The sequence below is a fragment of the Nipponia nippon genome, unplaced genomic scaffold, assembly GCF_047370975.1.
Source record: "Nipponia nippon isolate SJK-2023a ecotype South Korea unplaced genomic scaffold, ASM4737097v1 scaffold_11, whole genome shotgun sequence".
Taxonomy (NCBI): Eukaryota; Metazoa; Chordata; class Aves; order Pelecaniformes; family Threskiornithidae; genus Nipponia; species Nipponia nippon.
In genome coordinates, this window is record NW_028262302.1 from 1,408,009 (window position 1) to 1,435,458 (window position 27,450).

The 27,450-nt window shown below is 39.6% G+C and overlaps 1 protein-coding gene and 1 long non-coding RNA gene across 2 annotated transcripts; both read left to right on the plus strand.

Moving 5' to 3' along the window:
• Positions 1 to 1,589: 1,589 nt before the first annotated feature.
• COCH (cochlin) lies at positions 1,590 to 27,450 on the plus strand. Its single transcript, XM_087747108.1, has 11 exons — positions 1,590 to 1,810; positions 1,900 to 1,944; positions 7,782 to 7,938; positions 17,427 to 17,560; positions 18,794 to 18,856; positions 19,724 to 19,768; positions 19,857 to 20,004; positions 21,772 to 21,875; positions 22,709 to 22,935; positions 24,393 to 24,909; positions 25,672 to 27,450. The coding sequence occupies exons 1-11, from the start codon at positions 1,645 to 1,647 to the stop codon at positions 25,845 to 25,847; spliced, it is 1,782 nt and encodes a 593-aa protein (XP_087603234.1). The 5' UTR covers positions 1,590 to 1,644; the 3' UTR covers positions 25,848 to 27,450.
• On the plus strand, positions 2,296 to 4,549 carry LOC148056798 (uncharacterized). The gene is made up of 3 exons (XR_015702208.1): positions 2,296 to 2,739; positions 2,970 to 3,071; positions 4,210 to 4,549. It is a non-coding gene; the product is annotated as an uncharacterized LOC148056798 (long non-coding RNA).

Genomic DNA, 27,450 nt, shown 5'->3' on the forward strand with positions numbered 1-27,450 from the left:
TGCCCACTCTTTAACTGATCACCGAAGGCGAAAGATGACCGACCCCCTCGGGTGAACCCCTAGCTGAGGAGGGAGCCTGCTGGCCATCGGTAACTCCTTGCCAAGTTCTCGGGATCCCGAGAAGAGGGAAACTCCAGCAGAAGTTCCTGACATCTGCACCAACTGCCTCGAATAATTTCGCATTTGAGATGCTCCCGTAGGAGCAGACCATGTCATGAGGGAAGCATCGCCACCTTTATCCTGTGTGGGAAGCATAAAAACGTGTTTCTGGGACGATCAAAGTTGGGGGGCAGGGAGGGGGACGATGTTCTCATCGCTTCTGCCCTTTGTTTGAATTAAACTCCGAAAAAAATAATTACGAATTACTTACCCGGTCCTGCTTCCTATTTTGCTATGGGCAGCATCTCTCTGAACGCATCGCGGAGCTCTCAGATATATTTATTTTCAGTTGTACGAACAGATATTTCACAATGCCCATTTTTATTCCACCAGCTATTAAAAAAAAAAAAAAAAAAAAAAAAAAAAAAGCCCGAAAGCCAGTTGCATCGATCAGCTGCCTCCCAAACGACGGCTGCTGCCGTGCCCGCTCGCTCCTGCAGCTGACTGCAATGCCTGCACTTAATTTTCTGCCCCGGCAAATCCGTAGACATGCTACTTCCTATGAATTCTGAGAGTTTATTTATATTTGAAAGTTTATTTCTGGGAACAGCCGTCCCAGCAGAAGGTAAGCAGCGGATGCCGGCAGCCAGCAAAGAACACGATTGTAAGGCATTCGTTGAAATAAACGCACTCCTGCCCCTCTTCCCACCCATTCAGAAGTAACCCGATCATTTCACACCCCTGCCAGGTAATACTTTACGCCACATGTGTATGCATTGAACTACGAAAACGCAGCAGGCTCTAAAGTGGAGGGTTTTTTTATTGTTTGGGGTTTTTTTTTGGGGGGGGGTGGTTTTGGTTTTTTCTTTAAGCAAAGTTTTGCTTAAATGAAAGGTAGGTACCTGTAATATTTGCGCTAACATTTTACCCCAAACACAAAGGATACAATAATGCTGGTTAGGGTATTTCCATCTCTTCGAGAGATTAAATTAGGCTTAAATTCCCCAGTTCTCTCCTTTGCGGCGCCCCGCGGGTCGAGTTAACGCAACGGCGCGGCTGCGGCGGCGGCTTCGCCGGGCGGGCGGGGGTGCGCGGCGCCGGGGGAGCGGCTCTTCGGCCCTCCCGCCCCGCTACCGGGCACCGGGCAAGCAGTTGTCATTATTATTCAATAATCATAAATAATAATAAAGATATCTGCAATAGGTACTCAAAAGCTGCAGGCGGACGGGAGCTGGAGGAGTGGGCGGGCAGGTTTGGAAAGGCAAAGGGCAAAGGCGCCTTCGCCGGCCGCGGGAAGGCCCGTGTGCCCCCGCCGCCCGGGCCGGGCCGACGGCTCCCCGCGGAGGGGGCGAGCCGCCCAGCCCGGCTGCTGGAGGCGGCTTTGGGGCGCCGTTCCCGGAGGACGCGGGCTGCGCCCAGGTGGAGGGAGCCGGCGGGGGCGCGGCGGGGGAGGGACAGCAGCACCTGCCGGGCCTCGCCCAGCCCCGCGCCCGCTCGCTCCCCCCTTCCCTCCCGCCCCGGCCGCCCTCGCCCGCCCCAGTGCTCATGCGCCCCGGGAGAGGTTTAAAGCGGGCGCGGCGGCGGCTGGCGGCTGTGCGGCTCGGCGGAGGTGCTGGGGACGGCCCGCGGCGGGCGCGCTGCGTTGTGCTGCTCTCCTCTCTTCGGCTCCCCCGGGTGCGGGCCGCCATGTGGCTCTCCCCCCTTCTCCTCGGTGGGTACCGCGGGGAGCGGCTGGGGGCCGGCGGGGCGGGCGCGGAGCATCGCCCGACCCGACCGGACCCGCTCCCTGTCCGTTCGCAGGCGCCTTCCTGCTCTCCAGCCCCGTGCGCGGCAGCGACGGCTCGGGTGAGTTGGCCGCTCTCCTCCCTCCGCTTCCCCGCGGGGGGGTTTCCCCCTCGCACCGTCTCGGCCCGTCCCTCCCCGCCGGGAGGTGACGGCGCTCGGGGGCGCCTGGCCGCGGGTACCGGCTGGGCGCTTCCCCGGCGCGCCCGGGGGCGGCCGCCTCTCGGCGGGGTGCGCTGGGAGCCCCCGCCCGGAGCCCCGCCGGGGAGGGCTGCGCGGGGGCCGGCCGGGCCCCGCCGTGCCGGGCTCCTCGGGAGGTGGCCGCGGGGAGGCTGCCGAGGGGCACGGAGGGTGTCTGGGAACGCTTCCAAAGGGGGGTGGAACTCCTTCCTGGCCCAGGTTGAAGAGCAGTGGTGACCAGTGTCCCCACCGAGGGGAGTGCTGGTAGCAAGAGCGAGTGGGAGTGTGTTTGTGTGTGTTATAAAGGCACTCGCACAGTGCTTGGCAATTTGAGGATCTCTGACGTGTTTTGCACCATGGAATTGATTAAAAACCTTTTAAACCTGCCCTGCCGCTATTTTGACCTGGAAAGCAAAAGAACATACTTAAGATGCCTAGCAGGGCAGGGGCTGCCTGTTGTACCATGCCCTGTTGGACTGCATCCTCGCCGCTGGAGAGCAGGTCCTTCTGGAGCCAGGGTCAATCTACGGGAACTAGGGGCCATAGGACGCAGTTGAAGAAGTAATGTGCCAGAGGATGCGAACGGCTTGCCCGCCCCTACCAGCGGAGCCTTTGACCAAGGGAGGGCAGGAGCCTCGGGAAGGATGCGCTTCCAGGTGCAGGCCTGGCCTGGAGAAGGTGAGTGACCTCCAGCTTTTCTGAGTGGTTGTTCAGGATTTCACGGTCGTTAGGAAGCAGGATTTGCTGCACATCTTGTGTTCAGTCAAGCATTTGGAAAATTCTTCTGTGCTAAACTGATAATAGCTATCTGTCACAGGAGTGCTATGGCTAAAAAAGGGAAAAAAAAAAAAATGCATGGCAATGGAAAACCTATTCCAACCCCAATTCCTTTCCTTTTTATTTTACAGGTGCATTACAGATGAAGTGCCAACAGTTTGTCAGGAAACAAGTGAAAAGTTTTCTGTAATGCTTCCTCCCAGGACTGGAGTAGAAGCCACTGTAATCTGAAGGTATCTTAATCTGAAGGTATCTGGAGTCAGCTAAAATGACCCTAAGGGAATATTGGCAAAATGGAATATTGGTACCAGAGGTGTTTGAAATATAAAGTGTGAAGATATTGTTACTGGAAGATACTGTCTCTTGCCATTATTCTTAGCCGAAATTCAGCAGCATTTGGTTATTGAACTAGAAGCTTGCGGGAACTTTTTTTATAAAAGTGCTTAAATTCTGTTGTTCAAAGTAATGAAAGAACATCAGTTTCCTCAAAAATCTGCTGTATTTAGGCTCATAACTCCTTAGGGAGATCGTAAAGGATCTTATGCCTTTCCTTATAGTGCCCCTGAAATGCATACAAATACTGCTGAGTTCAGCAGTTCTGGTTACCATACATGAGACTGTATGGGTGAGTGAACACTGGCGTGTGATGGAAGTGACCTTAGGTGGATCAGAAGAGGGCAAGTCTCAGATTGAATGATATAGTGATGACCACATTTTTTAAATCCCATTGCCCTTGTTCAGATCAGGATATGTAATTAAGATTACATAAATTAATATGCAATCTGTGAACATGTTTTCCAAAATATAAACAGGCATAGTTCTACTAGTATGTCTTTTTTTTAGTATGGATAAGGTTTGTGGGAGTATTCCTTGCATAAAATATAAAAAGCAGGCTTGTTTGAATCCTCAAGATAAAAAAAGGACTTCAAATCTTACTGTTCTGCAAAGAAACAATACTAAATACTAAAAGGAATAAGAAGCATAATAGGGATCAGTACTTCACTATTTTATGACTTATGAAGTTATCTTACTCTTAGGAATCCCGAATTTTTGTTTGTAATAACGCATGCAGGGATTTATTTTCCTTTACATAAACTCTGCTTTTCCAAAGCAATGCATGGAAACTTCAAGATTAGAAAAGCTCAGATTTTGGCTATGGATTTTATTTTTCTAGAGTCTTTTAAACTAGTGACTTCTGTCAAAAATTGAGAACTTTTATAGGTGGGCATAAGAAACAGCTATTCAGGGCAAATCTGAGTACATGGGATGAGGCACCAAAAAGATGGAAACTGATGGAATGATTGAAAGCATGGTTATTGGATGGATGTTTTGGGAGAGAAGTGAGCCTTTGCTTTTTTTTTTCTTTTTTAGGTCAACAGTGATGGAAGACTTTCATCCCTACTGTTAAATATGGCTTAAATCAGGAAGAAATACAGCTGCTTTTCTTTGTACTTTGTTTTTATGGTGTACCCTGATGTAGTGTGTTTCTGTGAGGCTTAAAGAATGTGTGTCTTGACAGAATGGGATGATGGTCGTTTCATTACAGTTCTGAAGGCCTAATTTTGTATCATATAACATAGGTCTCTAGTCTTCATCGGAGTCCAGCATGGGTAGGAGTCTAGGACTGGGTCCTTTCCTGTAAATTGCAAGCTTATCTTTCCTTCTTCCAAAAATACATGGATTTAGAATATTGGATCACATAAGTATCCAGAAAAATGCCTCTACTGCTACTGGTCTTGCGTTCTTATACCCATATGTATTAATCACTGTAATTTATCTCAGTTACCTTATATATATATATATATATATCTGTGTGTGTGTATATATATATAAAAATATATATAAATAAGGTAACCAATTTATATATATGTAAAAATAACTGTCCTTAGTGGTTTCTGCTATGATGAAGTATCTTGGATAGATTAACTACAACAACAACCTTCTTCAAATTTAATAGTAATGTCACATATGAAATTTGGCAGAATGATTAGTATGTAAGTTGGCAAAGAACTATTCTATATTATCTAGTATTCAGACCTGCTTAATACATTTTCCTGTTCGCAGCGGTCTACTTGCAGTTTTATGGGTTGGATAGCAGATGATATGTTGACTAACAGGGAAGAACAAAATCCCCTGCAGATTCGATATTGTAAATCTTAATTTTGATACCCAGTACTTATCATTTTGATACTGCACCTAGCATTCCTAATGTTAATATCTGTTACAATTTTCTATAAGCTATAATTCTATATCTACCTACATAGAAAACCAAAATGAAATTGTTGCTTTTTAATTGACAGCATCATGTACTTCAAAGTGTGTGTGTTTACCTCTGTGCTGATCCAGCTGAGGTACAAACTGCTAAAGCCCTTAGCTACTGTATCTCAGCTCTTCAGTTCACACAGCAGCAACTTGCTGCCTTCCCTCGGAAGCCCCCCTCTCATGGTGTAGACAAGGATCATGACAGTCTCTAGGCTGCCAGTATGTAAAAATCCCATGGCTGTGCTGCAATGAATTTCTGTGTTTTCATAGCCAGGGAAAACACAGCAAGATTCCCGCTCCGCCCCATCTTCTGTGCTGTGTAAAATGTTAGTTTGACATATGACTAATTAGGAAGTACCTGGTTGTGAGGGAAATATAGATCTCCCAGTGATCAAGAGTTTGTTAACTAGAGGTGTCTAATTATTATCTTCGTATGCACAGCCTGCCAAGGAATTTGGTCACGTACAGTACGTTAGAAATGACAGGTATTAAAACTTCTGTGGTGTCTTGCACTTTTAGAGGCTGGAAAAATGTTGCCGGGTGCATGGCACAAGCTGTACTGTGAGAGCAGAGATTACCACTGATGCTCATTGCAGTGATTCCTCCAAGGCTATCCAGCCTTCCAGGTGCTGTTTTATTCTGATGGTCTTGCTAGTTGTCATTTGGTGGGTATTACTCAATTAATGCCCAGTAACTAGCTAACACACTTGTAGAACTTTCATGAAAGGATTAGGGCACTCAAACAGCAAAGCAAATTGACTTCTTTTAGCATAACACCAATAGTATAGCACTTTTAACAACGAAAATATGGAGCTTCTAGGTGTAAGCATGGTGATTCTACTTGGTTTTTCAGACTTCTGTTTTAAAGGCAAATGTAAAAGACTAAACATGGTAAGGATGCGAGTAAGTAATGCTGTAAGTCCTAAAAGAAACTTCTTTATTTCTTAGGATACTTGAGAATCAGATTAAATTGCTTTACAGTGTCTTGCTAGGTAGACAGCTTTTATTATCTTAAGAAAGGAAAAATGAAGAAGTATTTACTGCTTTCTTTTTTCTTTCTCTGGACTATATAGACATATTTAGCATATTTAAGTCACATCTTTGAGCTGACAAATAGCAGCAAAGATTTTTCAGGAAGATGTGATTAAGTAGTTTAACATAATACCAGTACAGCATTAATGAGGATTTACTTAAGTGTAAAACTATGTGCATGGTCTGTGAACAGATGTGTTTGATTTATGCAGCCAGAATGAACAGACGCACTTCCCTGTGCACCTCTGGTTGTAACTGTTCTGCTTTTCAGCTCTAAAGTCAGTGAGATTAGCAGGAGGCGTGATCTTTTTCCATCCACTGATGAGGAACAGCATATGCTCCAAATAATTTCAAATACAAGCAGTTTGTGTTGGGGTCAGTAAACACCCTAGGGCAAGAGTGGAAAGACTGGGCAGGAAGCAGGTGAGAGACAAGTCACTGATCCCTGAAACATACTCTCCTTGGGATATAATGCTGTGGTGTGTGCACCGATACATTGGCCAGCCTCTGTCAGCTCCCATCTTAATATTGTGGAAAAGTGATACTCGGAGTACATATAGAAAAGGTTCTCGCACCTTCTAGTGCTCAGCAAGGGCAAGATGTGCTCTTAGGAAGTTCAGATTAAATATCCAGTCATGATACTTATGATGCTGAATTGATGTCTATCTAAGCCAAAGCCCTAATTTGCTGTGCTATCAGACCAGCTGAATGTGCTGTCCCGTGTAGCAGAAGGATGGTAGTAAGTATCCAAGATAATGATCTCTAAGTTTTCAAAAGAAAAAGCATCCATTTGCCAAGCAAAATTGTATACTGGTGTGAATCTATGTCTGCGTACCTACATTGCACACGTGCAAGCACAGTGAAAGATTAATGATGGTAATCCGAGGAGCAACTTCTAAGAGGAAAAAAAAAAAGGCAGAGTTCTATGTGAAACAAGCATGTGCCTCAGCTGAATAAATAACTTCTGTATCACTGGATGAATCTGACAGCCCTTTGCACAATGATAATGATGTAAACTTCACTGCAATGAATTGATATGAATGTTCTAGATGTTACTGTATTACTGGAGCAAGGAGATGGGTATTCCTTTTTTTACACTGGCCTCGGTAGGATTTATTGCAGAGGCTAAGGGAAATGCTGCTGTCAGCCTGCTTCATGAATGCCACTGGAGAGAAGATTCAGAGTTTCCCAAGTGATTCATAGATGTCTTATGGCTGGAGATTACTGTGGGGATGTCGGAGTCACTTAATTTCTCCCTTGGAGAGTGCTGCCTGCTCCTGTGTTCCACCAGCCCTCAGAGGTCTTCCCCTTGCCATTCTGTCTCTCCAGTAAACTTAGAGATGTGAATTGTTTTTCTTCCTGTAATATTCCTTGATATTATTTTAGTGTTGTTTGCTCATATTTTTTTTTACCCTTTCCACCTTTTTCTGCCACTTCTTTCCCATAAATTGAAAAGTGTGTTCTTCCTTGTCATAACTGCACATTTGTAAGCTCCAAAGAGGTCTTTACAGACCTACTAGAGCATAAGATGAGACACTGTACCTAATTTCAAATTCAAACATTGCTTTAAGCTTGGAAACTGTAGAGAGATTAAGAAAAAAACCAAACACTTCAGATTTTGAGGTCACAGATTCTTCTTTTTTCTTTAGGTTCCACTGCTATCACGTGCTTTACAAGAGGACTTGACCTCACAAAGGAGACAGAAGATGTCCTTTGCCCAGCAAACTGTCCTCTATGGCAATTTTATGTCTTTGGGGATGGAGTTTATGCCTCTCTTTCCAGTGTCTGTGGAGCTGCCATACACAGGTAAGTCAGATGATTGCTTATCAGTGTGTTAAGCAAGTTTATATAGTTTTGCCACACTTTAAATCTTAACCTTTTGACACCATCATAATAAAGATATTTCTGGACTTCGGGAGTTGTATTCGCTCAATAGGAATGTCATTAGGAGAAGAGAGAACAAGGAAGAAAAGAACGGCTGGGCAGCTTGCAAGTTACCCGAGTTGTGTTTAAGTGTTCCTGAAAACCACTTTATTAACTTTCTCTGAAGTGGCACAGCAGCAGATGGACTTTCACTGTAAGATTACTTATGTGTCACTGGTAGACATGGAAGGGTACAGTGTAAATAGTAACTAATTGGAGAATAAAAGCAGATTCACATTCTGACTTCTATTTACATGATATTTTTTCTGAAATTGTTGAAATCAGTATAAGCTCCTATGCAAACAGACCTACCCATGATTTGGCTGAATGTGGTCCATAGACCATTACTTTTAATTAGTGTTGTGGTTTTTTGTTACAGCATTTCTCTTCTGACAGTTGCTGGGTGTTAGTCTACTTAATGATCTCTTAATTAGACCACCGTCTAGCTGAATTCACTTCTCTATCAAATAGAAAACTAAAGACTAAGAAAAATATCCAGATAACCCATGTTAAATAGATGTCATTAGAAAAGCAATAACAACTCCACTAGGGAGCAAAAACAGGCTGGCAGATATCTCATTGAGGTTATCTGGGGGTTTTCTCTTTGGGGGGGGGGGGAAGGACAAAGATCTAATTAGTTATTAGCAAGGTAAATTCTCTCTTGTATCAATTTTTAATAAGGAGATGTTGGACAAAACCAGCTGGAGACAGTGAGATGTCTGTTTCAGGTGCCTGTGGAAGCCAGACTGATTCCTGATTGTCAGTCTACAGGGAGTTTCAGACTTTGATTTTAATACTTTGAGAGAGCTTTTGGTTGTTAAAGGAGGATTTTTAGTTTTGTCTGTTAACTGGCTGTACAACATGATACTTGTTCACTTAGACCTTTCACAATATGCTTCCTACCACAAAGTAGTTTTGAAACTTTGTAAGGTGTTATGACTCTTTAAGATAGGACTGACATTTCAGCAACAGAAATTCTGAATTAGACATGAAGAAAAGTCTAACAATAAGGCCTGGGATATTATAGGAACTGCAATAGACAGTGCAGTTTCCAAAAAACAGATAGTCATTCTAGACAGATGGATGTCTACATAACTCTAATTGATCCTATCTTGAAGCAAAAGTACAGAATAGATTATCCTGCCCCAATTTTTTCTAATTTCTGAGAATTCTATAATGAAATATAATGAATATATTTAAAAGTAAGACTTCATCATGCATATAATCTAAATTACTTGGGTTTCAAGAGGTACATTTGACACAAATCATTATATTGAGGTATCTATATTACAGAGACCTTCTTTAATGTCCTATTCCTATGAATGAGATATCATTAGCATTTGTGGATTACAACATAAGTTGTCCAGAATCCCTTTGAGCATCACTGAACTTCTTAAAACTAGTTTTATTTTTCTTCTAGGTACATTCATATTAACATATACGTAAACTATAGTTAAAACAAAAATAAGTCACACCGTCTTATTATATCTGTATATTCCAGGTAAGACTACTACTGCCCTTGCAGAAAGGCTGAAACTGTTCTTAAAAGCTTAAGTGAAACAAAGTGTTTCAAAGAAACAGGAGAATAGTTTCAATCTTTTTTTATCCCCAAGCAACATAAAGAAACTCTTTCAGAAGATACTGTTGTGATGCTGAACTCTGCTATCAGAGTATTTTTATTTAAAAAAAAAAACTACTAAAATTTTAGAGAAGTAAATGACTAGAAGATAAAGGAGGAAAATAAAGGGGTTTTTTTGAGTTAATGTTCATTGCTTGATACTTTAAATGCCCTAAAATACATACTAAGCATTTTAAATAATATTTAGGGGGCTATCGTTACTATCCAGAAACTTATTTAAAGTGTCAGTTAAAATCCTATAACTTCTAACAAGACTTCCAAAATTCAGGCTATTTTTGTAGTGGTTAACTCCAAAGTAAACTAAAACAAACTAATTTTAAAAATTAGATTTAAGGAGGGGTTTTGAGTAGAAACTCTGTCTGGAATTTCTCAAATGCTGTAAAGGAGACTAAGAGCTAAGGCACTACAGGGGCAGCTAGAAAGAACTTGGGAGGTATTGTGGGGTTCTGTGTGTATTTGTTTTTAAAGCTTAAGAGTTAGTTTCAAAGATAATTACATGTCTCCATGTGTGTATTATTGCTAGAAGAGGCTTCCTTTTGATCGTTCTGTAAAAAGAATGAATGCCTCCATTCCATTCCGTGTGCTTTAAGTGCCTTCACGAGTGCTTAAAAAAAAAGTTAAACTTCAGTTCTTCACTTTTCCTAGTTCAGGTATATACAAAAAGTTTGCGAAAGAATGTCTGGATCAAATGACTTTTTAAAAAAAAAAATTAAAAAAAAAAAACACCTTAGGAAAACAGATTTCTTTCCATTATCCTTTTTTCTAAGACAATGTTTGTATTTAGTGATGTAGCCATTTATTTTAACATTCCATTTCTTTACTGGTTGCCAAAGATGTCTTTACTTAAAGAGGGGAAAAGCTTTTGCTATCAAGACCGTTTTCCAAAGGGACTGAAGACTTGAGTGTTTTGAAAAGTCGCAAAAGTTCCTAACCAGTTCAACTAGGCAGCGGTCTAGAACCTCCCATGCCAGTGGCAACTGTGACTGTCAGAGAAGTCCCACCAAGAAAGCTGGTGGGGCTCAGTTCTGTCACAGCTGGGGAATACTTTTACAAAAGGAAGAGGTATGAGAAATGGAAGATGCAGATCTGTTTTCAAGATTTGCATAGTCTTCCCCTAGATAATAAAGCACAGGCATTTATACGTCACTTAGCTCTTCCCTGAAGTCTGTACCTTATAAGCTATGTGTAGTATTGTTCTCCAGCCCAGAAGCATAGAAGTATAGAAAAATCCATATTTTTCCATAGTAACTGTCAATAGAAATTATACTACTTGTGAAATGCGTACCTCTGTCTGTAAAACCTGTATCTACCAATCTGTCTCCACAGACATTGTGAGAACACTGAGGGCTCTAATAGCAATGAAGGGATTAAAATATACTCACCCTTCTAATCTGTGTCTTCCAGCAAGGATGTCAATTAACAACGTTCAAGTCTTCTGAATATGATAGACTGTAGTAAAGCATTTTGAAAAAGCAGAATATCGGTGAAAATTTAATTTAGCCCCCAATTTAAAGGTAATCTTCAGAAAACAGCAATTGTCCTGCTGGCCTCTCATAGTCGGAACAGAATTTGCTACATGAGAACGTTTGTTTTTTGGTGGTGGCTTTTTTTTTTGTTTTGCTGCAACTATTGGCAGCCATAAATACTAGTCCTGGTAAAAAAGGATTGATGAATGGAGCAGAGGTGATAGCTGGTTATTTCTCAGCTAATTTCAGTGCAGGCTGCAAAATCCAACAAAAACATACAAAATACTTGTTCCTTCTCACTCTGTTGCAATGGCTAAACTCTATATTGGTGTCAAAGTAACTCCAAGAAGATATAGCTAATAGGTAATCACCATAATTTACTGTTATCGTAATGTAACTAGGTATGTGCTTTGAGAAATTTGTGAAATTCTTCCAAATAACTGAAACAACCCCATCTAGTTTAAAACTAGGTATACCCTATGTTGCATTGCACCATGGGTGCAATGTAGTTCTATACCTTAAGCACTGTTGAGTACCAGGCTTGTGCTGCTACAGTGACTGTTACTGTGATCTTACAGAATACAGAAAGCACAGTCGGACAACTATCTGCCATTTCAAGAAGCATCAGTCTTGGGAGCAGTGCTTATTTGTTATTTTCAAACTGAAAATGATTGTGTGAGCATGGGTCGGTTCCCCCCTCCACATACACTCCAGTTTGTGTCCAAATTGAGGCCTGATTCCTTAATTTTATATAAACCAAATAATGCTTATTCCTATGAATAGTTCCATTACTGTGAGGCAATTATTAACACAAAAAATACTATATAATGCATGTAAAGAATTTAGCAGAATTCAGCTATGAATAATTCTGTATATGACAGATGAATAAGCTTTTTGCCTGTTTTAGTTTGTTATATTTGGCTTTCTCTCTCCTTTTTATCCCCTTATTTTATGTGTAATTACTCTCAGGAAACAGAATATTTATTTAATAGTGTTCTTTTTCTGGGCAGAAGAATAAAAGATTTATTTGTTGGGGGAAGAATGGGGAACCTCCTACCAGGCTGACACTATGTAGGCATGAAGCACTGAGTTAAATCTACCACTGAGTGATTAATTGGATTAATAATCAGAAGGTCAAATGAAGGACTAAGTTCTCAGCTTGTGCAGATCTGTTCTAATGCCAGTTCCACTAAATGGAGACCTAGCCCAATGTGATAGTGTTTAGATGCTAAATAGGCATGTAAAATTTTTCCTAACCTTCCTAACTAGTGACAGGGTAGAACCATTTCTAATTAAACACCAGTGTCCCTGAACTCAAGTGTAATAAAAGCATATCATGCTATTACCAAGCTGGCCACAAAGTGACCACAAACACAGATGATGGCCCCTGAGCTGCCCTAGTGTTTGCTAGAAGAATATTGACAGAAAAGATTGTCTGGCCAGAGGCATTTCTGAGCAGCTGTGGATCCCCTGGGAAACTTTGGTATAGTGCCTGCTTCTGCTGCTGAGCCTTCTTTCCTGCCAAAAGCAATAGGAGTGCAGAAGAGACAGAAGGAGCACAACCTAGGGGGCCAGAGGATGCTGGCGTGAGACCCTCGGCAGTTCCCTATCGGTGACTGAAGGCAATCAGGCAGCAGTAGGAGACTGCAGTTTGGAGAAGGGGAGGATGCTCCTTGGAGCCATGGAGAAAGGCAGATGATGTGGAAGGAGTTTGATGCAGCTGTTGATAGTAGGAAGGAAAGATGGGAATTCAGGCAATTCAGCTGTCTTAAGTCCCTGAGGATAACTGTTTTCATCCAGGGACCCTATAGGAAATGCCACCTGCTATCACACCCAGCACTCTGTTAGCAATGGGAATAGGAACTTTTAGGTCAAAATTGTGCTCTTGGGTAGGATGGCAGGCCTTCATCATTCTGCTCTCTCCCTTCTACTCAAAAAGCAGATAGCCTACCTACAGACATATATGATGAGCATAATGATTAGCATAAAAACCTACTATGTGAGTTTCTGAGCAAACATTTTGCTTCTGGACTGCAAGACTGAATCAGCTCAATACGTAATTCTACGAGCCCAGTTGCAGTGCTGCTGCCCTCGGGCTTGGGACCTTTCCTTGGCATAGAACACTTGGGTCTATGTTCAAATCTATTTCTCTTCACTCTTTCACGCTATTGTACAACAAGGGGAAAAACAATCTTTGTCTATTTCACCAACAATGTTTTGTTATCTTTACACAATTTTTATCTAGCTTATCCTTACCTTACATTTAGAACTAAGCCCATTTAAGGGAATAGCTACTTGGCTTCATCTCCAACATTTTAAAATAAGTCAATAGCTTATAAGCATGCTGCAAAAAGTGCTCTCTCCATCAGCCAAATCTGTCACTGCTCTTAAAAATGCTAAGAAACAATGGAAAATTTACCCAGAGGAAAAAAGGGTTTCCTCTTTCTTTTAACAGGAGATGGTATTTCAGCTTTCTACTGCTAAGGTTACTGACTGCAGTTACATCTACAAGGGTCATCTCCCATGGCTGGAAGAGCCTCTTTGTGGTCTAGGCATCAGTTTTGATGTGTAGGCTCCTTAAAAAAAAAAAAAATGCACTCAAAATTTAGCAAAGGCAAGCCAGCCCTGCATCTTTTTCTCTGAGAGTGCAGATAAACAGTTCTTGCACTTTACTTTGAGGAGGTGCATGAGGCTCTAAAAAGCTTCAATCCTGTCTGCTCTGATTCAGATTAAGTATGTTTTAGATGAAATTCCTATATTTCGTAAGACCTTCCCATATCTTCTGCTGCCCTTAGCCAGTATACTTTCTCCCATGAGCTATTGTGCAGTGAGGTACTGGATTGCTTCCTCACATATCTGCTTTTCTGTTTAATTTCTGTGTATTTTTGAGTGAAAGATACCATTTAGATATAAATTATGATTTGTTATTAACAGTGAAGCTAGGCAAAAGAATGGACTGACAGCTTTTCTATAAAGTTGCCATCAAGCAGCCCTGGCAGTAGCATGAAACATAGTGAGTAAGGAAGTGAAAGCTGTTCCTGGAAAATCTGCAGAGTTCCCGTTTAATCAAAACAGCCATGGCATGCAAGTCAATCGCAGAGGAGCAGAGAACAGTGGTGAAAATCAAAGCAGATTATGATGACATAAATCATTCTGAGGAAATGCATAGGCACTTCTTCACTGTTTAAATACCACTGCAGATCTACACAGGATGAACCTCACTTTTAAAGTCAATTGTAAATGATGGTGGAAAGGAATTTGCCAGTCTGACTCGGAATACAGAAGGCAGACCGATGATACAGTTTATTCCACTTCAGCATATATGAGCATGCACTCTTAGTAAACTTACTGGAAGAAACATCCCATGTAAAACCAATGAGATTGTAAAAGATAGCTTAAACAGTTGTTAACTTACTTACAGAACAAAATGGCCAGAAAGGAGGAATAACTTTCATAAAGAGACAGTTCATGTTATATTCACATCTAATATCAGTCCCCCACTTGCATTAGAAACAGCAGACGTGTTATATGGAAATAGTGTATCTTCAGAAGGCAGTCTAGAGTTTTGACTCTGATGAAATACAGAATCAAATGTTTTCAGTAAATAGAAAAGGAGCAAATAAATCTACTCTGGTTTCAGTGGAAAGCTTCCAGATTTGATGGAGACTATCTAGATTTTTTTTTTTCCCCCCCAGAATGATTATATGGAAATCAAAATGAAAAGACCAATAGACAAAATGGAACCATATAGACAAAAGTGGTCACACTGGCCAAAATAAGCTGAAGTCATTGCTTCCAGGAATAATTCTTAGGCTGAGCTTTCAGTACGAATGTGTTCTTGAGTTTAGTTCAGCCAGTGGCCAAAGTTGCAAGTCCACAACAAAGGAAGGGGGAAGAGATACTAAGCTCTTCTTGGGAGCTAACTTGGGCATAGATCAGGTATGCTGATGCAAGCCCAAAGTAGCTTCACTAAAATTGCAAGTATAAACTTAAACTAGGAACTGTTCCAATTAAACACAGTATGTTCTATTCCTGACACACATTTCCTTATCCATTAAGACAGACACTAGTGAAGGCTTGAATGCCAAAGAGAACCAGGTGCTGGAGAAGAAAATTATGTTCTAACTGGACTGAAATATTCTAAATACATTAATGTGTTATTTTTCCCAGACAATTTTGCCTTACTGAATTTTTCTGTCCTTTAAAAACAACCAGTTAGAGGCTCTGGTCTGATTTTTTCTTTCACTGTTTTTTAAAGAACTGTAGAGTGCTACTTGCATTTGCCAACTTTATAATCTGTTTTTAAACTCATTCAGGGTAACTTTACTAAAGCTCCTCTGTCTATATATTGTATACAGTATTCCTGGATGAGAAACTATCTGTATATTTTGAAACTGCTATCATAATTTTCCAAGCTACAAGAATTAAATATATATAACCACAGTTCAATTTAGAAATGCAAATCATGTCCATGAAGGAGGAATGTATTTTAACAGCAGTCCACAAGGAGATTTATGTGGAAGCTGCCTTTGCCACAGATACCCAGAGCTCATATTACCAGAAATACGTGCAAGATTTTCTAAACTCTGGTCTTGATTATTCTACTTTCACAATGTTTTAAATCAGATTAGGCCAGGGTTCCTTTCAAGCAGGAAGCCAAACAATAAGAAAAATAAACACAAAGGCACACATTGCTGTGTTTAATAGTCTTGAAATGGTTGTTTCTCTCCCACAGTACTGTACCTGCCCAAGTACTACAAAGCGTGAAACTTTTACTCCCTCTTAAGAGAAGCTCAGCATTGAATTTTGGCCTCTAAAAATAATAACTGTTCTTTCAGTAGCACATAAAAAGAGATCTGAACAGTTCTGATGCCTATTCTTGTCACTTGAGGTATCCAAATACAACCAACCACAACAGCCTTTCTTCCTGAAAACAGAGTGAAGTTCTCTCTGGGCTGCTTTTAACCCTGAAGTTTCCTAAATGCATAAATCTGTTGTCCTGCTGGGTATTCACACGATCCTCAGCCCATAAGCATCAGCAAGCTTTTCAAACTAGCTATTCCTTTATTTCTCTCAGATGGCAGGACAGATCTGCTAGGCAATCTCAAAATGTGTTTGTTGAATCATGAAATGAAACTCAACAAGGGAAAAAGGACCATGGCCGCCTTTAAGAACTAGATTATGGCCTCTAAAAATTTGTCTAGGGTCTGGCTATTTTAGGTTCAACTCTCTTCTCAGTTTTTTGAAAACTTCCTCCATAGCTTTGCTGTAAGTTTTCTTGTTGTTTCTACATTTCTGAACTGACCCTTCTAGTAAGGCATTAAGGACTATAATAGTCTTATAGTACTGAATATGACTTTATAAGATATTGTAATTAGTAAGCTGCTTGGTATTTGTTCTGAATTTTTTTTTTAATTAACCTATTGTAACTGTATGTTAAGGATGCATTGCAGTATGCTTAAACTAATGAGGATAGCTATGACTTGTTAACTATTATCGAAGTATTCCAAATTTTGAAACTGCAATTTGGTATGTTTCTCTACATCTCTGTCAGTGATAATTACACAGTTGAATTGCATCTACTGTTGATATACTATTTCCAAGTCCAGACTGAAAGCAATCTGGAATCTTACCTGGATTGAGTTATTAACTTGCATTTATTTATTTCGTTCATTTCAGATTTCACATTTAATATTTACTACAGGTGAATAAGAAGAATAAGATGCTTTAGGCTCTGTTCTTAAAATTATCAGTAATCTGATGGCTGTTATCAATAATGTCTATCATTTCTGACTTCAGTCTGTAGTTGCATAGCAAGTTATCCTACCTATCCATTGCCACTATAAACATCAATTTCTCTTCCCAGTTTTCTTAGCTTTGGTCATTTTGTAGTTAAGTATGCTGAATTTTGTTTAAGTCACGAATATTCATGAGGCATAATGAGCTCAAATACGTTTTGCTGGAGCTCTTTCCTTTAGGAATTGATATGTCATTGAAACATGACTCTTCTGCGTCAGTCTGAACACCGGCAGAATTTTAGAATTTGCTGACCTTTTTTGCCCTAAGTCTGTGTGGTGCTCTGCAGAATAGTTTCTTTTAAAAGTCTTCTCAGCAATTTATAGCTTGTTTTAGTCTGAACACAACCACCTGGCTATATGGCATCTTTTTCAGGAGGCTAGTGTCCAATGTTCTAATGATGGTATAATTGTATTGTATTTTCTTGTGATTAAAATGTCTGATTTATAACAACTCTCCTTGTATCTCAGGGGGGTGATCACCAATGCAGGAGGAGCTGTAAGGGTACAGACTCTCCCAGGACAGGAAAACTACCCTGCTGTAAATGCCAATGGGATCCAGTCTCAGGTGCTCACTAGATGGGCTTCGTCTTTCTCAGTGACTCGTAGGTGGACAACACTTATTATTTTGCAAACTATATTTGAAATATTAACAGAAGTCTAGGAAACTGCTTCAGTGCTCCTGTATGCATAAATAAATGCGATTGCTATCTGAAGTGCAGTAACAAAAGTTTTCACTTTTAACTCAATTTTATCTTCATTTTTCCACAATTTCCTTAAAATACTATTCCAGCTAGACTAGCTAGTCTGTAGCAGAAGCTGATACGTAAAAATGGATCACAGTTATTTACGATATAATGAAATGGTAGCAGGCAGTTGACAGTGCAGTTCCATGACAGTTTAAGCTGATCGAAGTCGGTGCTTTGATCCTGCTGTTTCAGTCCTGTCCTCCTGCCGCTTCCAGCCATATAATTTTATCCCTTCTCTCCCCCACCCACCTTTATGCATGCAGTAGCACTTGTCAGGCCCTTCAAAGAGCTTGTGCAACGTTCTCTGCAAACAGAACGCTGACCCTCCCAAAATAGGGTCACTATTATATAATATAATGTCAACTTAGATATGATGCGGTCATTAAGCTACAGTGTGACATAGTGTTTTTTTCAGAAGTTTTTGTCCACATAGTTGAGATACTGTGCCTGACTGGAAACCAGTTATCACACCCTGCCGCTTGGGTGAGGTTAAACCACCCGCATAAAAATGTATAAAGAAGCCTACTGGTTATATATGTTGTTGTGGTTTCAAAAATATTAAAGTGTATGTGTTTTCTGGTATATTCTTTCAAAGTTTGGGAAACAAATCTCTCTCATGCATTCTTATTGTTTACATAGCTAAAATTTAACCTGCTAACTCTAAGATACTAGTAATCCTTGTATAGCGTCCATTGCAAATTAATAGCTAAGAACTTGGAGTTACAGGTGCTTTTGGTGAGGTTGTAAGTGAAATCCACTTCTCCAGATCAAGTCCGGAATGTATCTGGTAGAAATAATATCTGCTAGAGTTCAAAAACTCTCATCAGTTAGATACACTGTAATTACTCATCAGCTGCTATTGTTTCAAATGCAGAAACTCAAAGGAGAAGTTTATTACCAATATTATCCAGTATTATATAGCAATACTGGATTGCACCAAAGATTTGTCTAGACCTGTGTCTTACTCCAAGAATAGCTAATGGCAGATGATAAAGAGAAGTTATTGGAAATATGGCACTCTTTAAGCACTTGTAATTTTATCTAAATACACTGAAATACAGTAAATTTATTCTTCCAATATTTTAACAGGTACCAAGACCACAGCGCTTGAAGCAGTCGGACGAGCAGTATCAACAGCACGTCCTGCTACAGGTATGAGATCTCTGCAACAAGGGAAGCCTCCTCTGATAAGATGTGCCACAGAGCGTGAATCCCTGACTAAAATGCTGTGTTTCATAGGATTTGTTTATTTTTAAAGAAGAAAATATATACAATATCTCTTTTTCAGCATATCTTTCATCAGCAAAAAGAGGAATCATTTGTAATCGAGGACATTTATTCTGACTTCAGTAGTGTTCATGTAAATTAAGACAAACTTGAATGAATTTAGAAAAGTAATATGAGTAACAGAACGGAAGGAAAGAGTTCATGAGCTCATGTAATATTCATTACTATTAAGCGACAGAGAAGACAGACAACACATTCCTTCTTACAGAACTACTCAACAGCTGAGTGCTGTCAGGACTTACGTAGCAGAAATTTATGTTATGTGAATTTCTCCACAGAAAATGCTGGCAGTAAAAGGCTAGATCAGTTTTTATGAAGGTTAGCGCGGTATATAAATACTGGGCTTGGCGCTTGTTTGTGAATAGACCGTTTGCTTTACAGTTGAAGTCACAGTTTGCTTCCAAACCATTAAAACTGCATGCTGTACAGCAGGATGGCTAACTGAGGAATGGTAGCATTTGGGATAGTGAGCTACAGCAACCCACCCAGCTTTCTACATTTCAGTAATCAGCTAGGCAGGTGTAGAAAGGAAGGTTAAATTGTTTCATTTGAAAAAGAATATTCTCTAAGGAGCAAAGCAGTAGTGGTGCAAGTTTTACTAAGTAAATCAATTGACAGTTCTTACTGCAGATAGATTGCCATGTAATTCTTGGAGTCTGAGCTTTTTCTGGTTCACTTTTGGCTGTTCATCTTGTTGCTCTTAAATGATCCGTGCTGTTTCCTTCACTGAAGGTAAAAGACCTAAGAAGCCACTTGATAAAAAGGCTGGAAACAAAGGTAGGAACCCACACATTTAACTTTTGCAAAGAAAAATCCTCACGTTTATTTGGTGTTAAGTAAGTCTAATTATTTTGGATGTTCACAGACTGTAAAGCTGATATTGCATTTCTCATTGACGGAAGTTACAACATTGGCCAACGTAGATTTAATTTGCAGAAAAACTTTGTTGGAAAAGTAGCTGTGATGTTGGGAATTGGAACAGAAGGGCCTCACGTTGGAGTTGTACAAGCCAGGTAAGAACAGATCTATACAAAATGTAACTGAGTGATTAGTAAGAGAAATCAATTAATATATCACTCCCTATTTTGCAGAACAGCATTCACTCAATAATGGCAGATGAATAGCAAAAGAAAGCAAACTTTCTAGCTGTACCACTGTTTGCTCTGTGCTACACTGAGATAGATGTCCATGTGAGAAGGTGTGAAAAATTTTATCATCTTCTGCCTCTGTGATACTTGATATTTGGATAGAGAGAGCAGCAAGACTTTTTACAGCCCCTCTGCCACTGACAGTTTTGTAGCTCATCTTAGTAAAACAGCAGAAAGCACTCTGCAAAGGAGAGATGGCTCTTTAAAAATTGTAGAGAGAGAATTGTCACAAATGGCTATGTACACGTACAAAAAAAAATGGCTCTTGCCAACCTGTAGGTGACTACAACTAATACTTTCAAATTGTAAATGGTCACTTTTTTTATTGTAAGACTATTCATACTACTGTGTATGTTCACAGGCTGCAAAACAGTCTGAAAGCCACTGCAACATCTGACATGTCGGTAAAAGGTTTTTTGGAGCCATAGCTCAGTTTGCTAGTGCTCAGCGGGAGCAGTTTTCCAAGGCTTAACCAATTTGGCTATTGCTTCTGGAATAAAGGAAGCACAAAGAAACCTTTAACTCTCTTATTCTAAGAAGATGAAATATCTGTTAGATTAATACAGGGTTTCTCTATCACATCTTTCATCGTTGAAGTCTGTTCCTCTCCCCTGCCTTTAGACAACTGCAAGTAGATATCTGCATCTGATTTAATGACCTAGGCTTGCTTTTATAGTCACTAGGAAAAAAGACCACATTCACAGCACAAACCATCTCAACTGCTTCGGATGCCTATTTTAGGATGTGATGAATTCCGTCCTGAAAAATCCTCTCTGTCCACTGTAGACATCAAAACCTAGGAGAAATGAGCCTCACTCTTGCTGTCCTGGGTTTAAATACTGTAATGTGAGGAACAGTTCCTGGAGAAACTTGAGTAATCAGTTCAGCACCTTGAACATTCAACTCTTCAATAGAAATTAATCTTCCAAGCAATAACCTTTATATCTCAAAATGTACCATTTTAACAGTTACTCTGCCATGAGATTCAGCACTGCAGACGAACGCTGCTTGGCACAGGGGTTCATTCTAGTGATTCTGATGCAGGATCAGGCCATTTATTCATAGCAGCAGCTCTTTGACCTGCAGGTGTTTTCCTTTCTACTCTTTGTGTGATAAATTTGTTTCCTACTATAAATCAAAAGCGAAATCTGGAAACTTAGCGTAGCTAAAATCTTCAACTTCTTAAATGGAGTCAGTAGCTAACGTACCTTAAAACTTCTCAAATTAACTAACTCAAACTGTTTGCATTTCACGGGAATTTTTTAAAAACAAGGTATTTCTCATACAAGTAGTGGAAAATCTGCCCATTTTCAATTACACAAATGCATTTAGTTTAGCATCTGGCATGTTCTAATTTTTTTCCTCTATATATTTTCAACCTGATGTTTTCAGCTGCTTGATAAATACAAGAATCAATCTGTTCTTAATTTACACACCCAGCTAAATAATTCCTCTTGCTGAGGATTGTGAGAATTGTTAAGTGAGGATCATACTTCTATTTTAGGAATTAAAAATACAAAGAGTATATATTACCAAGAACAAAATGATTCAAAGTGTATTTTAGCTTGCTAATGCCATAGCGGTATGAAAAGTGAACTACATACTTTATTACTCTGTTTTATATTTCCACAGTGAACATCCAAAAATTGAATTCTATCTGAAAAACTTCACTGCTGCGAAAGAAGTTTTGTTTGCCATAAAGGAAATAGGCTACAGAGGTGGCAATTCTAATACAGGTGAGTTCATATCTCCATGCAAATAGAAATTATTTACTTACATTTCCAAATACTTATTTATTTTAATATATGTAAGTATGTGTGTGTGTATATATATGTATATATACACACTGAAGTTCTTATAATTCAGTTAGGCAAGAAAGTGTTTTATATGCCATGCTCATCTTAGGTTCAACATTTTTCCACTAGAACATTGCCACACCTTCCATTTTATTCCCAGAAGTTAGGATTGCTTATTACACATTTAATTAGAGTAGAAGTGCAAATATCACTTCCTGTGTTTAAACAGTAATCAACTTTTCCACTTGTAACGGAGTGATATCTTGAGACAAATTCATATCTAAAAGGCTTAGCATTTCATTCTTGTTGAGCTGCTAACTAAAGAGTTAGAAGAATCTTGGAATTAGTGTAAGTGGTTGTGAAGAGAAGTTTGCCAAATGAGGAAACTGAGCATTCCAACTACGTTGCATTTCACAAGCTAAATTTCAGTAGCTCCTCAACTTTCTTCCTTCCAATTCATTTGGCAGGCATTAATATATCTACTTCCTAGTATGAAACTAGACCTGTGGGTGAAAAAGTGTCAGTGGTTTCTTCCTCAGCTTTATCAGTGGGGATTTTTTTTTGGGGTGGGGTGGTGGTTTGGTTTTGGTTTTGGTTTTTAACGTGTAGGTTGCTCAAGCTTCATTATTATCAAATTTCATGGGACACTATTTTGCTTTTACACTGGGTTAGACCTGTAATCATAACCAAAATTCAGCACAATTTCATATAGGAAACTGGTATCAAAATGTAATTGCATTATTTCTCCATATTCTTTTTCTGTTCAAAACTAGGGAAAGCTTTGAAGCACACAGCTCAGAAATTCTTCTCTTTAGAAAACGGAGCACGCAAAGGAATTCCCAAGATCATTGTAGTGTTCCTAGATGGCTGGCCCTCAGATGATATAGAAGAAGCTGGCATAGTGGCCAGAGAATTTGGAGTCAATGTATTCATTGTATCTGTAGCGAAACCCACAACAGAGGAGCTGGGAATGGTACAAGACATTGGTTTTGTTGACAAAGTAAGAGAGAATATCATTATATGTTTTTTCAGTCACGGGTATGATTCTAGAGAATTTACTTTGTGCTAAAATCTCAGTTAACTAATTCTTTTATATATATGCACATATATATATATAAAAAATTTAAATATTATCTCAAAAATGCCGGTGAAGCTATCCCTGCTTATAAGTGATTTAAAAGAATGTCACTAGGAAGCCTAAAGAAACACTGGGGTTTTTCCTACTGAAGGGGGCTACACAACAGTACCGAAGTGCTATCACTGTCCTCCCAGTTCAGAGTCTTGGCCAAGCTGTAGCTCCCAGACTTTGTAATTACATGAAGATTCTCAGAATAGGAGATTCCCCTATCATAGGTGTGGTTAAATGTGTCAAAGGCAATGAAACACAGATATATGGTATCTCCTATCCTGAAATAGCAGCCAGGGAGGCATATCTTTCAGTACCTGCTCTATGGCGGATTATTTACTTACTTTCACTACAAAGAGGACAGGAAAGGTGGAAAACCACATCCTAACAAGTTCACGTGCAAGATATTCATCTTGGATGAAGAGGTTTCAGTATTGCTCTGGATGAGTTAGAGGAGGAATTTGAACACAGTTCTTCTACTGTCACATAAGCCTTCTAATCACTAGGTCTTTACTTACTCCCAAGTGAGAAAACCTCTCATTTTCCACAGGGAGGTTTTAGATGTTTAATATCAGCAGAAAATTCACAGCTCAGAGCATGGACAGAATGAAGCACTACAGCTCTGCTGCTTCCAGGCACAAGATAGCTTGCTGCCCACCCCAGTTTTATTGCAGGCAGGTCCAAACACTCGCAGGCACAGAAAGACATGACCTCCTCTTCTGCGTTTTGATCTTAGTCAGATTAGTTATCACCTTGGAGAGCTGATTTTAAATTTAACCCCTTTCTCAATTACGTTACATTTTACATACATCCTCTAGAAGCCAGGGGAAAAAGAAATTTTACTTTGAATGACCTGGAGCTATATTTCTACCAAACTATATGACAAGACATCATAGATTAAAAAAATAAAGTGCTTACCAAGTTCAAAGGGAAAACAGAAGCCTAATTTTCAGTGGATAAACAAAAATACAGAACTTTGAATCCTTTGTATATTCAGTAGCCATGACTTAGTTCACTTTCAAAAAACATAATTTCCAGTTGTTACAATTCTTACAAATAACATGAAATTATTTGAAATTTCCAGAGGTCAGGGGGCAGGGTTGACTTTATTATTGGATAAAATAATCTGTATTATATCTCTCACTGACTTCAACTGCAGATGTTTGCCCTCAATTTCTTTACAAACAAGCAAGCAAAAAACTCACCCCAAACCCCCACTATCAGGCTCCATTTCTAACCTACTTTTGAAAGAAAATCGCATAGATGTCTGATTATTATCCATACAGCCACTGTGTCAGTATTCACTTCTTGACATTTTGTTTTCAAAACAGGCTGTCTGTCGAAACAATGGCTTCTTCTCTTACCAAATGCCCACCTGGTTTGGTACTACCAAATACGTGAAACCTCTCGTCCAAAAATTGTGTTCACACGAGCAGATGTTGTGTAGCAAGACATGCTACAACTCCATCAACATCGGTTTCTTGATAGATGGTTCCAGCAGCGTTGGAGACAGCAACTTCCGCCTCATGCTTGAATTCATCAGCAACATTGCGAAGGCTTTTGAGATCTCTGACATTGGTTCTAAGATTGCAGCTGTGCAGTTCACATATGATCAGCGTACCGAGTTCAGCTTCACAGACTACACCACAAAAGAAAAGGTCCTCTCAGCTATCCGGAACATTCGCTACATGAGCGGTGGGACTGCTACTGGTGATGCCATTTCTTTCACAACCAGAAACGTGTTTGGGCCAGTGAAAGATGGACCTAATAAAAATTTCCTCATTGTTTTGACTGATGGTCAGTCTTACGATGATGTTAGAGGACCTGCTGCTGCTGCACAAAAAGCAGGTAAATGATGTATCTTTAAAAGCAGTGGAAGTTGATTCATCCTATTTCTGCTGTGTTGTAAATGCTAAGATTTTAAAGTTTGCAAATACAGCCCCAGTGAGCGAATCAAGTAACGTACCTGTTTTAAATTCAGCAAAATGTAAGCCGCAAGGAACTGTTTTCCATTAGGATGAAAAAAAAAACAGTCCTATGGAGCCAGGTATAACTAGACTCACTCATGGCAGCTTAGTGGAAAACATACAGCCAGTCTTATTTCCCTGAACAGGAGAGAAATTAGTAGATTAAAAATAAACAGCCAGATAGTGAAGCTCCAATCAGTGATACCATCCAGTACAGCATGACTCCTGCTCTCCATCATCATCTAGGAAGGAAATAAGCGGTTTTGGCCAAAAAGCTTATTGTGCTGCTGATGCTTGAAAGTGCTAAGCATACACAAAGGATCCAAATTTATTTTCAAAATCATTTTACACAGTGTTACTTGTGTTTCAAGACTGACATTGTAACTGCTACATTCATATGCGTCACTACAAAAACAACTAAGACACTAGCTCTTAAGGTATCCCATATTTCCTTCAGGATTTTTACTGAGACAAATCCGTTAATTCCTGATATTTAGTGGCAAAATCTAATCATCTTTGACAGACTGCAGGTATTGAAATACACTTTTCTGATCCAGATTAATTAATGGATGTAGAAATGGCTGTTTTTCTTGTATCCATAGGCAAAATGGTCTTAACTATTGGGTTTTTTTTCTTCTTGTAGGAATAACGGTCTTCTCTGTTGGTGTTGCCTGGGCACCTCTGGATGATCTGAAAGACATGGCTTCTGAACCAAGAGAATCTCATACTTTCTTCACTAGGGAGTTCACAGGATTGGAGCAGATGGTTCCTGATATTATTAGAGGCATCTGTAAAGATTTTTTGGACTCTAAACAATAAAGCAAAACTCTGCTGTTGGATATTATTACGTTGAAACTAAAAAATCATGAAACTGAAATGGTCCCCTAAAGTACAGATGTTTTATTCTTATATGTAATGCAAGGGAAGAAGAAGGGCTACTTTTTGTTTCTGTAGTCAGCCAAGGATTCTTGTGAGCTTGTTAGAAGTTGTACTTCATACTGGAATGCAGAATTTGGCCAACAGCTATTATTTTCAATACATATATAGTATCCCCAAGTTTAAAGCTATGCATATCATGCACTTAAGGCTATCAGATATCAGCAGAGGAAACAATACACCTCTGACATTTTTGCTGTCACTTGCTAGATGTCATCTTACGAGTTAAAATAATATGATTTTAAATACACTGTACTATCTTGTATAAGCCTTCTGTAGCTTACGATTCTGTATCTTTTCAAGGAGTTCTGCTGATAGCGTGAAGTACTTTCAGTGCTTCGGTTGCACAACATCCATTATTGCCAGGCAGTTTAAGAAAAGGTATGGCAGATTGCAATTTTGCTATTGTGAATGGTACTGCCATCTGGTTGGCGAAGTTTACATCAAAAGACATTTAACTTGTACCCACAGAGTTCTGTGGATCTATGTTGTTTGATTCTTTTGGCACAGATTTTAAAAGGTATTTAAGGCACAGTAGTTCTTTTTGAGGATTTGGATCCTAACATATTAGCTGATACTACTGCTTCCTATACCACTGAAGTCAACAGTGATATTCCTAATATAACTGATAACCGGACTGTTTCCTGTCTACTGCCTTGTACTGTCTTGATTTTACAAAGTTGTTATTGGCTAGACAGCTAGAGACAGGAATCTTGGGCAGATTAAATTAGACCACACACTGGGAACTGAAAGCATTCAAATTCAAATCCAAAAGTATCTCAAACTTTGAAACCTAACTGATTTATATCAGGTTACATGGTTAGAAAAGACGAGAGTAGGCAGACACCTAGTGCAATTCAGTAGCTCACAGAATAACAACTTTCTAATGCTAGTAAAAACATCTTTAGATGTGTGAGATTCACTAAAGATGAAAGAATAGTTTTCTTGAAAAAAGGCTTTAATTTGGATTACACACCTAGTAATGTGTTGATATATTTATACCTACGTGCATGTGGTTAAAATGATGCAATATTCACCGAGTTATTCCAGATTCCTTGTGTGAATAACAGACAAAGTATTCTTTAGAAAATAAAGGGGTTTTTTTGCAAGTAAAATACACAGTAGAAAACAAAACAGCGCTTTCCCTAACGATCTAGGGTTTGCCTTTTTTCCTCCCCACCCACCCCGCTATTGATTGTAAAGTTCATAGTAGTTATGGAGTGGCACAGAAGGGATTGTATTCATCAGGCTTTTGTTGTGCATTTTTTAATAAATTATGACTGGCTATATATTACACTAAACATGAATGGCAAAGATGCCTTGTATTTTTCTATTAATTGTTATCCTTAATTTTGTTATGTGTTTATAGATAAGAGTATTCAGCTATTGCTGTATAAATTCATATGCAATATCAACTTTGTGCAAAAGTTCAATTCATTTAGTTTATAAACTTTTTATAGAAATATATATTGCAAGAAAACTGGGA